This window comes from Zalophus californianus, chromosome 1 (genome assembly GCF_009762305.2).
Source record: "Zalophus californianus isolate mZalCal1 chromosome 1, mZalCal1.pri.v2, whole genome shotgun sequence".
NCBI classification, from domain to species: Eukaryota; Metazoa; Chordata; class Mammalia; order Carnivora; family Otariidae; genus Zalophus; species Zalophus californianus.
This window is the reverse complement of record NC_045595.1, coordinates 215830354-215845600: the sequence shown is the minus strand read 5'-3', so window position 1 is coordinate 215845600 and position 15247 is coordinate 215830354. Positions and strand designations below refer to the sequence as shown.

Here is a 15247-nt window from a genome sequence, read left to right as displayed (position 1 = left end):
ACCCGGTGATCACGCTGTCTGCAGACTCTGGAGTGCTGTGAGCTGATCAGTGCCTCCATGTGTGTGCAGCATGACGCCCGTGCCTGACACGCAGTCAGCGCTCCAGCTCCCAGACACCGGAGAACCACACATCCGGCTCAGGGGCCACCAACAGACCCTCCTGGTTTTGCGCAACCTTAAATTTAATACAGAGGCAGGCAGAAAACAAAAAATAACACTATAAATTAAAACCCCAATATACATGGAAAACCGCTGCTCAGAAGCTTTTTGCTTGTGAGCTTGCAGATCACTCCCACGAAGCCTGGAGCACTCAGGACTCCTGTTACGTCAAGCAGCTGCGAGACTGGACACACTGCAGCTCGTCCCTTACCTCCCGGCAGCACCTGACCAACGTCCTGAACGGTAAGAACAGACAACTTTTCTTCAGTATCAACTCTGATCACACCAAAACTGAGACCGTTCATCGACAGGACAGCTTTTTTTGGTGGAGGTCCTCCCAGGTCTGGCGGCCTGGAAGACAAAAGCAGACAGACGCACTGACGAGGGGACAGCACCCGTGGCAGGGAGGGATCCGTGCCCAGCTTGCCTGCAGGATGATGCTGCACCAAAGCCTCAGCTCTGCACCACCCACGGCTGGCCGTGGGGGACAGGCCTCCTGAAGACGCGGCACGCTGCTCGGCATGGGCACCTGCACACTCCGCCCCCACCAGGGGCATCTGGTGGGTCTGTGGCCAGAGTCTAAGTGACACTCTGTGACCTCCCCAGAGAGGTCATAAAGCTGACTGAGCTTCTGCCTGGCTGTGCTGGGACACTTGCTGGGAGCCTTGGGCAGCAGCAGGAGAGGCCCCGAGGAAGCCCGGAGCAGCCCCCAACACATCCAGTCCAGAGACCAGAGACTGCAAGCCAGAACCACCAGTGGAGCCCTTCCCAAACTCCTGACGCAGAATGCAGGAGAAATACAGTGTCTGATGCCACCATAGAGCAAAGGAATGAGGAATACCTTACGGTTTGTGAAGGATAAAGATGTTCTTCTTCTTGCTAAGTTATTAAACTTTTAGGGTTATTTAATGCTTGCACATATGAAAGCACAGACTAATACAACACAAGACCACAACCATGACTGGCTTTCTAATAACTGGGTTGAGAGTAGAAAACTAATGCAGAGACACTCTCAACTGTGAGCACGCCGCCCTCCGCCCCAGGACGGCACCCAGAGGCCGCCGCGGACAAGAGCCCTAGGGTGCGAGGGGGACCCGGGAAGGAAAAGGTGGCCCGCTGGGAGCATGAAGGACAAGAGCTGCCAGCTCTGAGGTCCCGACCCCACCCTCCGGGCTGAGACGGGAGGAGCGCAGAGAGAATGCAGCTGCAGGAGCCGCGTGGGGCTTCCTCAGCAGGGCGCGGGGGTGAGCGCTGGGCCAGGGTGCTTCTCCGGGACAGCCCCGCAGGGACAGCCCCGTCCCTGGCTGCCGGGCACTGGAGATGCCAGGGGCCCCCGTCAGGGGAGGGAAGGGCGCCGGGCTGCGACACTTCTGAAGGCCAAGGAGGAAGAGGAGCCCTCGGAGGGAGAACAAGCCCAGAGATCACAGCCCAGGGAGCCGCTACCCAAGTCCCGGCACGGATTCAGGCTGGAGTGAGACGCGCAACCAGCCCAGGGCGGGGGGCATGGTGCCCGGGGCTGCCCCACCACCATGTGCACACGCCTGGGAAGCTGGCCCGGCGTTGCTTCGTGAACTCTCCTGCCTAGAGCAGACTCCCACACTCGGCAGCACGGGTACTGCAGGTGCATGAGGAAGACGGAGCAAGCAACCACCTCACCTGCGGATGGCAACTGTTAACGCCTCAGGAGAAGTGGCACAAGGACAGATGACCTCAGGCCTCAGCCCTCTGGATTGGAAGACATTGAGGAATGCATCACAGGAGGATATGGACCCTGCGTGAGACAGAGGGAGACGTGGGGTAACTGGAGGGCTGACAGGGACAGGCCTGACACCAACGCGCGGGCACACGAGCTCCAGGAGACTTATGGGGAGGGGTGGGGCTGCTTCCATGGAAAACATGATGCGCGTGGAAACCACCAGCAGGTAAGAGCTGGACGTCTCTCAGGGAAGGCCTCTGCTGCACCTCTGCGTTGTGTCTGAGCACTAACTCACGGCCAGCCCCACCCTCGCCCCATCTCCTCACAGGTCTGCTGCTGGGAGGTGACCGAGGAGCATTTATGGGGCAAACCTCCCTCATGGCGAGGCCCGGGTGCTGCTGGAAGTGCCTCAGGGCTGTGGGGTCGGCCAAGTAACGCCCCACAGGAGCAGCCCACACACTGTCCCCGGGCTACCCCTGCTTCTCCCCGACTCGCCCCGGCCAGTCTGAGGTGTCATGGATATGGAAGCTCAGCTCCCAGGCAGGAGGGCACCACCTGCTCGGGGCTGCACCCATTGGGACCCCAGGGCTGTACCACAACCCTCAGGCACCCTGCCACAGCGAGGCTTGTGGAAAAGCAGGGGCACTGCATCCAGTTCTTGTTGGGCACCGGCAGACAGCAGAGGACACACAAGACAACCCAGTCATTCAGTGCCATAGGGCACTGGAGGGCACGCGGAGTGGCAGGATCTAAGGTCTGTGGGGGACCAGGGTCTGCAGCCAGGAGGGTGAGCCCGGTGCCCGGTGAGGAGCTGCTGGGGGTGCAGCAGAGTGGAGGACCTGCAGGGATGTGAGGCCAGGACCAGGCATGTGACTGGGTTCAGGCGGGCGTGGGGATGCAGGGCACCCAACCCTGGGTATCTTGGAGGCAGGATGGAGGGGCCCTGCTGGGCCCAGGGACAGGTGGAGGAGCTGGACAGTAGGGTGCCCTCCTGGGCGGTGGGGGACCAGGGGCGCAGGGCTATTAGGGCCCTCCTCACAGATGAAAGGCCAGCCCCCAGTCCAGGTGCTTCAATGCAAAAATAGCGGCACATAGCTGTTAAAGCGAGAACAGCCTCCTACCTGGTCAAGGGCTTTGTGCCGCCTGGAAACCCCGCAAAGGTCCACCGCGCCTCCCCAGGGAACACCCCACGGCAGGCCTCAGACAGCCGTCGCCAAGCAGCCACACTCAGACCCTGCGCAGAGCCCAGGGTGCACAGCGGCACGCCAGGGGAGATCCCAGCAGGAGGTCGAGCCGATCGCTGGGGCCACAGGGGCCAAGGACAAGAAGCTGGGACAGGCTCCCAGGCAATAACCACATTCCGGTCATTTGTTACTGTAGCTTCTGTCCGAGGTGTTAAAATTGCTTTAAATTCAGTGCCTCATAAACATGCACAAGATACACCAGTGAGTCCCCATCAAGAGGGCGTGTGGCCCAGCACACGGCAGGACATTTATGGATGTAACACCTCAGTGCTACTTCCTGGCATGTCGTACTTGAACCTCTTCCCTCCCAAGTCAGGCCTGTGGAGGGGAGGCCATGGCCACACCCTCGCTCGGCTGCGCTTACTCACAGGGGTTAGCGCCGTCGGCCACGATCAGCATGCGCAGTGAGCTGAGGCTGACGTCCCTCTGACCTCGCTGAGCTAGGAGAGACCAGTGCATGTCGCGGGACTTGACCAGCGCGGCCCGGGCTGCAGAGGGGGAGCACAGAAGTGCCTTGTGTCACGGGCAAGCGGCACCCTTGCTCCTCACAGACACACCCGAGTCAACACGGGTCCCCAGGACGAGTGAGTGTGAGGACAAACCTGAGGCCCAGCCTCAGGGAGTTACGAAGGGGCCCCCAGGCCTGCTGGAGCAGAGCCCGAGGGACGAGGAAGCCCTGTGGCTGACGAAGGCAGGGGGCAAGAGGGCAAGGCCTCCGGGCAGCCCCATGGCCCTCTGTCCACACTGCGTCCTGGGAATCAACAGCTCTAGCACACTGGTGGCTTCTAAAGCCCTAACCTCAGATTAAAGCCATCTCCACTACTGAGAACCGGGAGTACTGATGGGGCTGTAAAGAAAATTTCAAGAGAACAAAATTAGTAGCCTATGGTGTTTGCAGAAGAGAGCTGCCACGGGGCTGCCCCTGACAAGGGCCGCCCAGGCCATGTGCACAGGACAGGCACAGTCCACGACTGGTCATGGTGCGCGCAGGCAGTCAGGGCTCCTCAGCTCATCCCTGCAGTTCCGCATGTCGGCTTTATTACTTTCTGAATCACCAAGGATTAAATCAAAGTGACTTCTTGAATGAAGGATGAGTCAGATGACGGTGCTATTTCCCATTACCTTTATAGGAACACACTTTCTGAATCCAGGACAGAGGGTTCACCTTCATCAGCGCGTACGGGATGCTGATGACGTGCATCCTGTTCATGACACTCTGTGGAAGAAACGGAGGTGCTCAAGGGGCAGGCCTTGCTCAGGTGCAGACAGCAGAGGGCCACACCATGCCAGAGAAGGCAAAGATAACATCAACGCCCTCCTCATGATGACACTTCACTTCAGATAAGGGTTAATTACATCACCTAAAAATAGGGCTTGGTGTCATCTATTGATATGAAGCATTAGGATCCCTCAATTCCAACCATTAGATCATTAGCATACAACACTCACTGTTAACACTCCATGCCACAGACCAGCATCCCTTTTGAAATCCAGCACATTTGTTAATGTCTCAGCTGAAAGTGGACAAAGATGGTTAAACCACTTGTGACCCTCTTCACAAGTCATGTGCATTTTTAAAGAAACTCTGAGATGAACACATCATTGATTGACATGAAGAGCTCTAGGAAACATACACAGCATTTCCAAATACCACGTACCAATTAATCAATCGTCTTGGTTATCTATTCAAATTACCAGAAAAACTCAGAAGTCAGTCATACAATTTTGGATTAAAACAGAGCTATGCTGGGGCACCTGGGTGGCTCAGTGGGTTAAGCGTCTGCCTTCGGCTCAGGTCATGATCCCAGGGTCCTGGGATCGAGCCCCTCATCAGGTTCTCTGCTCAGCGGGGAGTCTGCTTTCTCCCTCTCCCTCTACTCCTCCCCCTGCTCGTGCTCTCTCTCTCCCTCTCTGTCTCTCTCAAATAAATAAATAAAAATCCTTAAACATCTTGAAAAAAAAAAAAACCAGAGCTATGCTGATCACTAATGTGAAAACATAAGGAACAGCGTGTACTTGAGCGACCCCTCGAGACTCTCCCACTGCACACGGATGTGCTTACTTCTCACTGTACATCCAGACTCCCCCATTCTCACACCGAGGCCACCACCCTGCATCTTTGGGAAATGTCACATGCTGCTCATGTCGCTTCCCCTCAGAAAGCTGTCCCTTCTCTCTGCTCTCCTCCACTAAGGGTGGTGACCCAGGGCTGCCCACAGAGCCCTGTACTCTGCAGGACCTGGCTCGAGGCCCCCCAACCGAAGCCACAGCAACCCTGAGGTGCACCCCTCAGGACAGACACCAACGGTGAACATGAGTCTGCTGTGCCGGGAGATGAGACTGCTTTCTAGAGTTCTGTATGTATATGCTCCCTCTGTTGCTAAAGCCCCCAAATGATACGTGATATACACATGTCCAGAAAAAGGACACCATGTGACTTAATAGATCCAATTTTCAAAAAATTATTCAGGCCCTTGAATATAACTAAAATCATTCTCCAAATCTCCACTGAAGTCTGCAGCGACCCGACTTTTATTTTATTTTTATTTTCCCCTTACTTTTAAACACGTGTATTTTAGTTATTTAAAACATACCATTCAATTTACTTTCTAGTTTTATTCAATTCCAGTATTGTTACAGTAGGGAAACTATCGTTTTATAGTTTTTTAAAATAACAGTTCTAAGTTAAATATCCGATATTTAACAGTAAATGGGGGGAGGTGCTACCTTTATCACCAACAGAAAATCTATGACTTTCAAGATTCCGTTTGTGTATTTGCATGCGTGACAGTTTACGCCAAACCCACAGTAATACAAAAGTGGGTCCATCAAGTACAAAATACACTGCCCCTCAGCTATGTCACAGACGGAACCGCCCACCACGCCTAAGTGGTGGTATGTGAATTTCATGCTCCTTAAGATCAACAGACACACACATGTACTGGGAAGGACCTTGAGTGGGCCTGCCTGGGCGACCTAACCCCCACGCACCCAGCACAAGCAGAGAGCTCTGAGCACTCTGGCCCCACCTGGGCGAAAGGGCCAGACCGACACACAGCCACAGTCCCCAGGGGCCTGCACGCCCTTACCTTCTGAGTAGCCGCAAGCCTGAGTCAGAGCCCGGCACTGGGCCAGCAGGGATGCGTGCGACACCGTGACCCCCACTGTGCTGCCTTCTTTGCTGGTTTTATACTGAAAGATTTCAAGAAAAAAAATCCATTATGTGATGCCTCTGGAGGTCACAGCAGACTGAATGGGAGGCTGGCAGAATTTAAAAAGAAGTGGTCAGTTGTCCGTCCTTCACTAACCATCCCATCACACGGGAGCACACGATACGCCGTGAGTCTTGGGGTGACACCCACAGAGGAAAGTGGGGCACCCCTGGGGTAAGTGCCTGGGTACAGCAGTGCATGCGGGCTCCCCCATAACTGCCGACCCTTTCTGTCTCTGGGGTGAAGATCAAACAGAAGGGTAAGTTTAAGCCTGTAATCTAAAATAAATGGCAGCTTACACTCATGAGAAACAAGAGTTGAGCCTGTGGGGGCTGCTTCAACGTGCTCTGAGTTAGACGAGGCCATTACCTCGATGTAGGCAGTCCCAGACCCTGCATCTTGGGCCTGCGGGTGCCAGTCTTTGGGGGGCTTGGTCAGATGCTTGCCGTCGATCACCAGCCAGGAGAGCGGGGGCCATCCTGTGAGGGTACAGACGGCCCAGGAGAGTGGTCAGCGGGCCTCAGGGCTAAGCCACCCACCACACAGCTACCGGCTACTGCGCACCTGGGGAACACAAGTCTCCGTCCGTTCACTTTGTATTAATTTATATTTAATTCAGTAGGTGCCTCCGACCAGTGACTCTGAACCAGGGGGAAGCGGGACATGCAGGCCTCTGACAAGGACCTCACTCCTGCTGGAGACACCTCCCCTGCCCTTGGGGGCCTACCTTTGAAAGTCGCCACCTCTCCTGTCTGTGCCTTGGGCAGGCCTTTCTGACAAGCGTCCGTGGTTAGGGCCAGGGCGACGCCGCAGCTGCCCAGCAGAAACCCGACCTGCTGGCTGCCAGCATCCTGCAGAAAACACAGCGAGGCGCTCACGGGGCTGCCACAGTGAGCCCTGCACCGCTCAGGCCCACCAAGAAGGCTGAGCCCTTCACCTTCATTCGCCCTCATCAACTTCTACAACTGAATCCTAAATGGGTATATACTCTATTTTCATGGAAATTAAATAGAATCATTTTTAAATTTAAAAGATATATTTTTGCAATGAAATAGAAAGTTCTGGATAATGGGCTAATCTCTCAGTGTTTTCTTGTAAATGACATTTAGCAGCATTTTAATAAACCAAAAATAATAGCATGGAAATTTCCACTTGAGTCATCTTTAAAATTTGCAGATTAATCTGGGGAGGCCCAACCTTTAACACTTTAGCACAATTACTTATTTCCCACAGAAAGGCACATTTCCTTCCAGTCAACGCTTCTTTTATACATATCCCCCAGTAACGTTTTATCACTTTCTTCCTGCAAGTTTGACAAATCTTGCTTTTTCTGAAGAATCTCTCTCAGTATTCAAATATCTGTTCATCGTATATTATCCTCGGGTGTACTGGTTTTATGTCAAACTTCACTTTTGGGATTCTTGAGTATTTGTTGCTGATAATGCTTACTTTAACTACCTGAACACTGATAGGGTAGAAAACTCTAATTTTCTAAAAATACGTGCCTTGTGTATTCCTAAAATACTTTTTTTCAATAATCAGATTACTGACATTTATACTTGAAATGTAATAGCTCCCTAGAACATCACCAAGTCCCCCACATTAATCATTTGTCAGTAATAAAAACTGCTTGCTGTTATGTAAGCAGACAGAAAAGCAAGCAAATTCCCACCTCACATATTCAAAACTATCACTGAGAAGGAGTTACAATATGTCACAGTGTGACTTACTCATTCCCAAGAAATGAGAATTATTATCAATAAGTGTATGGTTTTGGGAGACAGTTTAACAAAATCTGATCGTAAATTCTATCCATCAGAGGAAAAAACACGCACCATTTGTTCTGAAAAATTCACAGAGATGACGTAATAGCTCCGTCTACAGCTTCTAAAGTCCCTCTCACAACAAGACACACGAGAGCCGGACTGCAGCCGACTCCGCATCTAACACTCTCTCAAGCCCTGACCTGCCTGCCTGCCTCCCTCTCTTCACTCAGAACAGCGCCCGGCTGCCAGGCCGCTCCAGCAGCAAAGCGCCAGCCTCTGAAGAGAACCTCACAGGGCCGGAGCCCCACAGCCCCGACCAAGTTAGCTACCTTTCTTGTTAATGGCACTTCTATGGGGACAGGAACCAGGTCTGCCAGGAGACACCCATAAAATGCCACCATGAACATCACAGGGTCACTGTTCGGAAACACCAGGGCCACCTACAACAGTACAAAGGAAATCCATGAAATCCACTCACGAATGATGCCGTCATCTCAATGTTCAGAACACCCGCTGACTAGATGGAATTTGGACATTTTAGATCATCTTACGGCTTTTCAAATGTAGTTCAGAAAATGTAATTTGCGGGTTAATTCTTGGTCCTTAGATTTCCTCAACCATGTAACTTTTCATAAATAGTTTTCAGGTTGAGGTCTTTATTCTACAAGCAACAAAATAATTTGGAGCGTTTGTGCCTAACGGCAGTCCAGCACAAGTCTGGCGTGGGACGGAGACCTGGCTGGCTCCGTGCACGCTGCCTGTCTGGGGCACACCACCCACATCTGTCAGCCCGGGCGAAAAACACCCACAGCAACAGGAAGAGTGGGCACGGCACCAAATTATACCCAAAATACCTTCCAGAAGATAAAATCCTAACACCAAAGTTTTAGTCGATCAGATCTTCACTCAAGACTTAAATGTACTGACAGGGAGGGGGGAGGGCACCAGACCAATCAGCGGAGACCCCCACCGCCGCTCCTACTGCAGAGTCCCCTGGTCCCCATGCTGCTACTGTTTAAGTTACATGCTCTATTTTATTCATCTTACACTTTCATTTTTATCAAAAACATTTTAAAAACACAGAATTTAAGATGACAAAAGTACTAATGGAAAACAATACCCCCATGCTCCAGCCTCCCTCACTCCCCAAGGCAACCTCTTCAAAACATCCTACATCTTCCTTTTGCCATTTACTCTCCCATTTTTAAGTATTATGCGTACACTGCTATATTCTATTGTTGAAAATGTCTCAGTATAGACTTTATTTCCCTTTATTGTAGAGGAGTTCCCAGCCCTCTCCATTCCTGCCTTTCTCTTCCCCATCCTTGCAGCTGCCATTTCTAACAACATCAGGTAAAATTAAAAGCTATTTATGGAATAAGATTTTTGTAAACCCCAAATATTGTAATAAGTGTGCTTGAAACCATTAAGTGATAAAGTCAGGATAGTAGATGCTAACACCGGGCCCTTGAGAACACAAAACAAGGGCTACGTATAACTACTTGATAAGACACAATTTAAGCTACACCTCTACTCTCTCCTTGAGGTCTGGAAATCCAGTTTCTAACAAGTTAATTTGCTGAAAAGGGCAAAGCTCTCCTTTAAAAGTTGATATTAATAGTGGTTGCACCAGAACTGTGACCCATAGCTTTGAGACTAGATGTTTGGTATAAAAACATTTTTAGAGAATTTAGAGTTGTGTTTGTTCACTTTTATAAACTCTTTTTCCCACAGGGCGATGAATTGGCCACCCACATCTGACAGTTAGCTCATTCACCGTGATCTGTCAATCTTCCATAATTAACCTAACTCCGCGGACTCTCTCAGGAGTCAAGAAGGGTATCTGGAAGTCTCTGTCCTTGCAGGAATCTTTTTCAAGAAAAATAAATTAGTGATTCTTAGAGTCATTTTAAAGCACAACATAAACCAGGAACTCTTACAGTTTCATTCTAAAGCACAACATATCAAGTACCATTCTCGGACAATTCCCGTTTTTCAGCCGAGTCCACATCTGCTGATGGTAATGGCCACCTCTACTTGCTTTGCTTTCCATGTATCTGTTGGCCAATATGCTCTAAAGTGCTCCGCCAGATATGTTCAATACCTTCCCAAAGTATTTTCTAAGTAGCCAACCCGTCAGGTCGTCCTAAGTCTTACCAGATGCCCAGCCGCGTACCCCGGCCTGGGGCCTCTGTCCTCCCAGGCTGCCCTGCACCACGGCTCGCTCCTGCCCACCCGAAGCTCGGAGGCTGGTTGCTGCACCCTGGTCCTGCTCAGTAAGCGGCGAGGAGCTCTGTTGCGGGCCCTCTCCCTCTCCCGCTTCAGGATGTTGACAGGCATTACTACCACCACTTAAAATTCTCCACTCTCTGTCCCCTTTCCCGTCTGGAACTCCTACCAGCCGGACACCGGCCCTTCTTGACCAAGGCTCAGTTTCTGTCCTTCCGTCCTTCCCACTTGCCATCTCCTAGCCTTCCCCACTAGCATCTTTGTCTTGCTTTGTGGAGCAGTATCTTCACCTTAGTTCTCCAGGGATATTAAGACTAATTTTTAAAAAAAATTTATTTTCTGTATGTGACTTTCTTCCAGGTTTGTTTCCTCCCTCCACCTCCCCCCCCCCCCACTTTTCCCTTTTCTTGTTTTTCTTTTCTTTGCCTGTTGGTTGTTTTCTTTCACATTCTTCAAATGTCCTGGGTGACTGGTTCTTTTTAGAGTGGACACTCAAAGAGTTGCCTGAAACTTACAGTCTCACTGTGGGGCGATCTGACCACAACAGCCCTCTCACTAGGGGGTCTCACTATTGAGTCTCCTGCCCTCCATCGTGGACGTTCTGGTCTACCTGCGCTCCTTGCGTCTGCTTCAGTTTGCCCAGAGCCATGCTCACCAACATTACTTCCTATGATGACGGAAACGTTCTATCTCCAAGCTATCAAATGTGGTAGCTATTAGCCACATGTGGTTCATGAGCCCTTGAAAAGTGGCTTGGGTGACTGAGGAACTAAATTTTTTATTTTATTTAACCGTGGTTAATTTAAATGGCCCCATGTGGCTACTGCAACAATGTTGGGCAGTGTAGTAAGTACAAGGAACTAATAAGCCTCTAGCCTCCTTCATGTTCTACCTCAGCTGTGAGCTAAGAGGGGGCTGCCTGGCCACATGGACGAGAGGAAGAGATGAATTTCCAAGTAGGGTCAACGTTTACTCATAAAACTTAAGCTTTGGGGATCCAATTTTTATTAATATTAATATTTTTACTAAAATCAATAGATATGAAGTCAAAGAGGAAAGATGTTGAAGAGTCAGTGGATGAGCAATGAAGAATGAAAAGAACCATCATCTTACATACATCGTCATAAACTTTGTCCATATTTAATATTTTTCTTTGCTGACTTTAAACCCCTTGTATTAATGCTATAAGTCTAACCAACTGATGGAATACTGATTTCAATGAGACATATTTTTAGAGTTTGCTTTTGCTCACTCCAATAAGTTATATTCTAGTTACTTACTCTGTCTCCAGGTTTAAGTAGTGGTTCATTCTTACTAGTCAGTTTATTAAGTAGAGTATAAGCTAGTTTTAAACTCCGACTCCAAAGTTTGCCTAAAATAAAATAAAAATACTAAGCAATGTAAAATTTAAGAAACTGATAAATAACATTTTGATGTAGCAATCACAATATCCCATAATGTACCATCACTCTATTATTGGAAATTCAGGTAGTTTCCAACTGATAACTATTTTGCACAATGCTGTAATGAACATCATAGTTTTCTCTTAAAAATAACTTATGGATTTATTTTTCTTAATACAAAAAAAGAACAGGAATTTATTATAGAAAATTTAGAGCATAGAAAAACTAACAGAAAAAAGTCAGCATTCTTTTGGTTATGTACACACACACACACACACACACACACAAGCATATATACATGTACGTGCAATTTTCAAGAAATTGGATCATACTTCACTCTGCTTTGTTCAGTCAACATTGTATTTCGGATGCATTTTCATGTCATTAAATATCTCTCAACTACATCCCTTATTATGATTATGAGTGGCATAGAATTCATTTAACCTCTCTAATTCATGAGGTGGGTCCTATCTCCATCTCCAGTTTTCACACAAGGGGAGACCGTCCAGGAGACGTCAGTCCCTCCAGGACCCAGCCCTCAGGCCCAGCAGATTCTGCCGGGCACACGCCACTCCGGCACGCAGGCTCACGTACAGAGCGCAGCTGTGAACGCTCAACAAAGGACAACGTCACTGAGGAAGATGGACGATGAAACAAAGGGAAGGGAAGGAAGTCTAAAGGCCTCTGGGAGGTAGACTGAGGAGGGGCAACAATGGGGTAGGACGACAGAAAACCCGAGTCCATCCCCAACACTGAAGCAGCCTCAACACCGACCCTACATAGTACCAAAGAAGCGACACAAGAGTCATGATTCAGCCCCTTTCAAATTCCTGGGGAATGACCACATGCAATTTGAGCAGCCATGCCCCCCGAGTAGTGCTCAGATTTCATCATAAATAAAACTAAACATGGGTGCAACATTATGAAATAAGTGAACTGTGGGACCTGAGAAATCAGTGAGAAAAAAAATATTCAACTCAAAACACTGTTGCCTTTGTCTATATACAAAGGTCAATTCAAGATGTTGATAATCCAGATTTTCAAACTGAATCCAGCTATATATAAAAAGAATGATGTATCATGACAAAGTCAGTTTATCTCAAGAATGCAAAAAGTTTTGGGGCACTGGGTGGCTCATAGGTTGAGCGTCTGACTCTTGGTTTGGCTCAGGTCATGATCTTGGGGTGGTGAGATTGAGCCCCACCTAGGGCTCCACACTAAGTGGGGAGTCTGCTTGAAGACTCTCTGTCTCTGCCTCTGCCCCTTGCCCCACTCTCACGCACTCTCTCTCAAATAAATAAATCAATCTTAAAAAAGTGCAAAAAGTTTTAACAGAAAATCAACATAATTTGTCACATTAACAAAGGTGAAAAAAGGTAAAACAACTGAACAATCATTCAGGATTTTAAATGATTTAAATTCGGAATGAAAGGAAATTTCCTTAAAGTTGGTAAAGCCCATATTTAAAAGTCCTACAGGAAATATCAGAATTAATGGTCAGATATTGAAAGCTCTCCCTGGGGAAGTAGAAACAAGCCAAGGACATCTGCCTTTTTACTGAAAGTCTTAGCCGACGCAGTAAGGGGGCAGGGTGGAGAGAGAAGGCCAACAGTTGGAAACAAAACTGTCATTATTTGCATTACTTGCATATGTGACTGGTACATTATGAATCTCTTGACTTCCTCCATGGATGTCAAGATTTACTATAGAGCCACAGTAATTCAGGAAGTTGGTGCTGGCATAAGGGTAGTATATTGGGCGCCGGGGTGGCTCAGATGGTTAAGCGTCTGCCTTCGGCTCAGGTCATGATCCCAGGGTCCTGGGATCGAGTCCTGCATCGGGCTCCCTGCTTGGCAGGGAGCCTGCTTCTCCCTCTGCCTCTCTCTCTCTATCTCTGTCTCTCATGAATAAATAAATAAAATCTTAAAAAAAAAATAAGGGTAGTATAGTAACTCAATGGGATAAAACAAAGAACTGCAACAGCCCCACTATGTGTGGACAATTCCATCTATGACACAGGTGGCCTGGAGAAGGGTGGTGGCCCTGTGGGAATGAGAATGGGACGGATGGCTACCTGTCCTGAAAAACGGACCCTGGGACCCATCCCCACGCTGTACACAGACTCATTCCCAGCAAATTTGGTACATCTAAATGTGAATGGCAAAACAGCAGAGCTACTGCAAGACAACAGAATAACTGTATGACCTTGGCTTAGGTAGAGTCCTTAAGGAGAACTCCGAAAGCATTCACCGTGAACATAAAGGAAGGTGAGGTTGGGCGGAGCTTCTGCTCACTAAGGTACTGGTCAGCAGTGGGTGGGGTAGGCTCACAGTGGGGGACACCAGGAGCACATGTCACTGACAAGGACCGGTATCCAGAAAACGCCAAAAATTCCCACAAATAACCCTACATAAAAAATGTGCAAAAGATTCAATAGTACTTAACAAAAGAGAAAACCCAAATGATTAAAAAAAAAACAAAAAACAGGAAAAGATGTCAATCTACTTTGTGATCAGGAAAATGCAAATTAACACCAAAATGAAATACTACTACCATATTCTCACCAGATTAGCCCCAGGAAGCCTGATGATGGGGAACAGATGGGACTGACCCACTGATCAGGTTAAGTGTAAACTGGGAACGTTTGGCATCATCTGATAAATGTGAAGATATGCATAATCCCAGACCCAACACTTCCACTCAGGAGTACATACCCTAAAACATGCATGCTTATGTACCAGGTGGCACACCCCAGAATGTTCTTAGCAGCATTGTTTGTGAGAGCCAAAACTGGATATCAACATTATAGCCAATACGTAAATTCTGATCTATTCGTTCTTAGACAGAAATGAATGAGCTACAACTATACACAATAATATGAATCATAAAAGCATAATGGTAAAAGACTCTGCTTCCAAACAGGAGACAGTACTGGTGGCAGACCAGGGCTCCCACCTAAAACAATTTTATCCAACAACTGGATAAAATGCAGAAATCATCTAGCGAAGACAACTAGAGGAGTTAAGGCTCGAGAGGGAAAACCCTTGGGAAGGCGAGCTGACCCACGTGCACAGCTGGGGGTTATGCGGGCCCTGGCACCCACCGGAGACAGAGTATCTCATGGACTCATGCCCATGGAGCACTGCCACTGAGGCATGAAGATAACAGCAGAGCTTCTGGCAGAGGCTGGAAGCCACGACACCCCAGCCAGCCTCCCCTTCGGAAATGTACTGGGTCCTGGGGCTGTGAGCAACAGGGGCCGAAAACCCATGTGGAAAACCTCTGAGAAGCAAAGTGGAGTCCTTACGTAGCACATGAGACAGAAGCCATGGCTGGGGAACCCTGGAGGAGAAGGACAGACAGGTGCTCAGAGGGGGGTTGAGCCAGCCCCAACTGCATGGCAGAGACAGGCCACCAAGCTACCTGCCACGCGGAGTGAAGGAGGAACGTCTCTCGTGGAGGGGACATCATCTGGAACCTCCTCTGGAACCTCCATAACTTTTTACACACAATGTCCAACATTTAATCAAAAAGGTAC

The 15247-nt window shown here is 49.1% G+C and overlaps 1 protein-coding gene across 9 annotated transcripts in view; it reads right to left on the bottom strand.

The window, feature by feature from the left end:
- Window positions 1-15247, bottom strand: part of DIP2A (disco interacting protein 2 homolog A) — a 106355-nt gene that overhangs the window by 35523 nt on the left and 55585 nt on the right. For all 9 annotated transcript variants that reach the window (XR_003517907.1, XR_003517908.2, XM_027582435.2 and 6 more), the window contains 10 exons: window positions 11587-11678; window positions 8407-8517; window positions 7039-7162; window positions 6681-6790; window positions 6189-6291; window positions 4549-4613; window positions 4222-4315; window positions 3468-3587; window positions 1816-1930; window positions 371-510 (listed from right to left, as the gene is read on the bottom strand). Coding sequence is in view for 7 of the 9 variants with exons in the window: in XM_027582435.2 (XP_027438236.1) it covers window positions 371-510; window positions 1816-1930; window positions 3468-3587; window positions 4222-4315; window positions 4549-4613; window positions 6189-6291; window positions 6681-6790; window positions 7039-7162; window positions 8407-8517; window positions 11587-11678 (1074 nt within the window). In the remaining 2 variants the exon portion in view is untranslated. The remainder of the gene's footprint in view (window positions 1-370; window positions 511-1815; window positions 1931-3467; window positions 3588-4221; window positions 4316-4548; window positions 4614-6188; window positions 6292-6680; window positions 6791-7038; window positions 7163-8406; window positions 8518-11586; window positions 11679-15247) is intronic.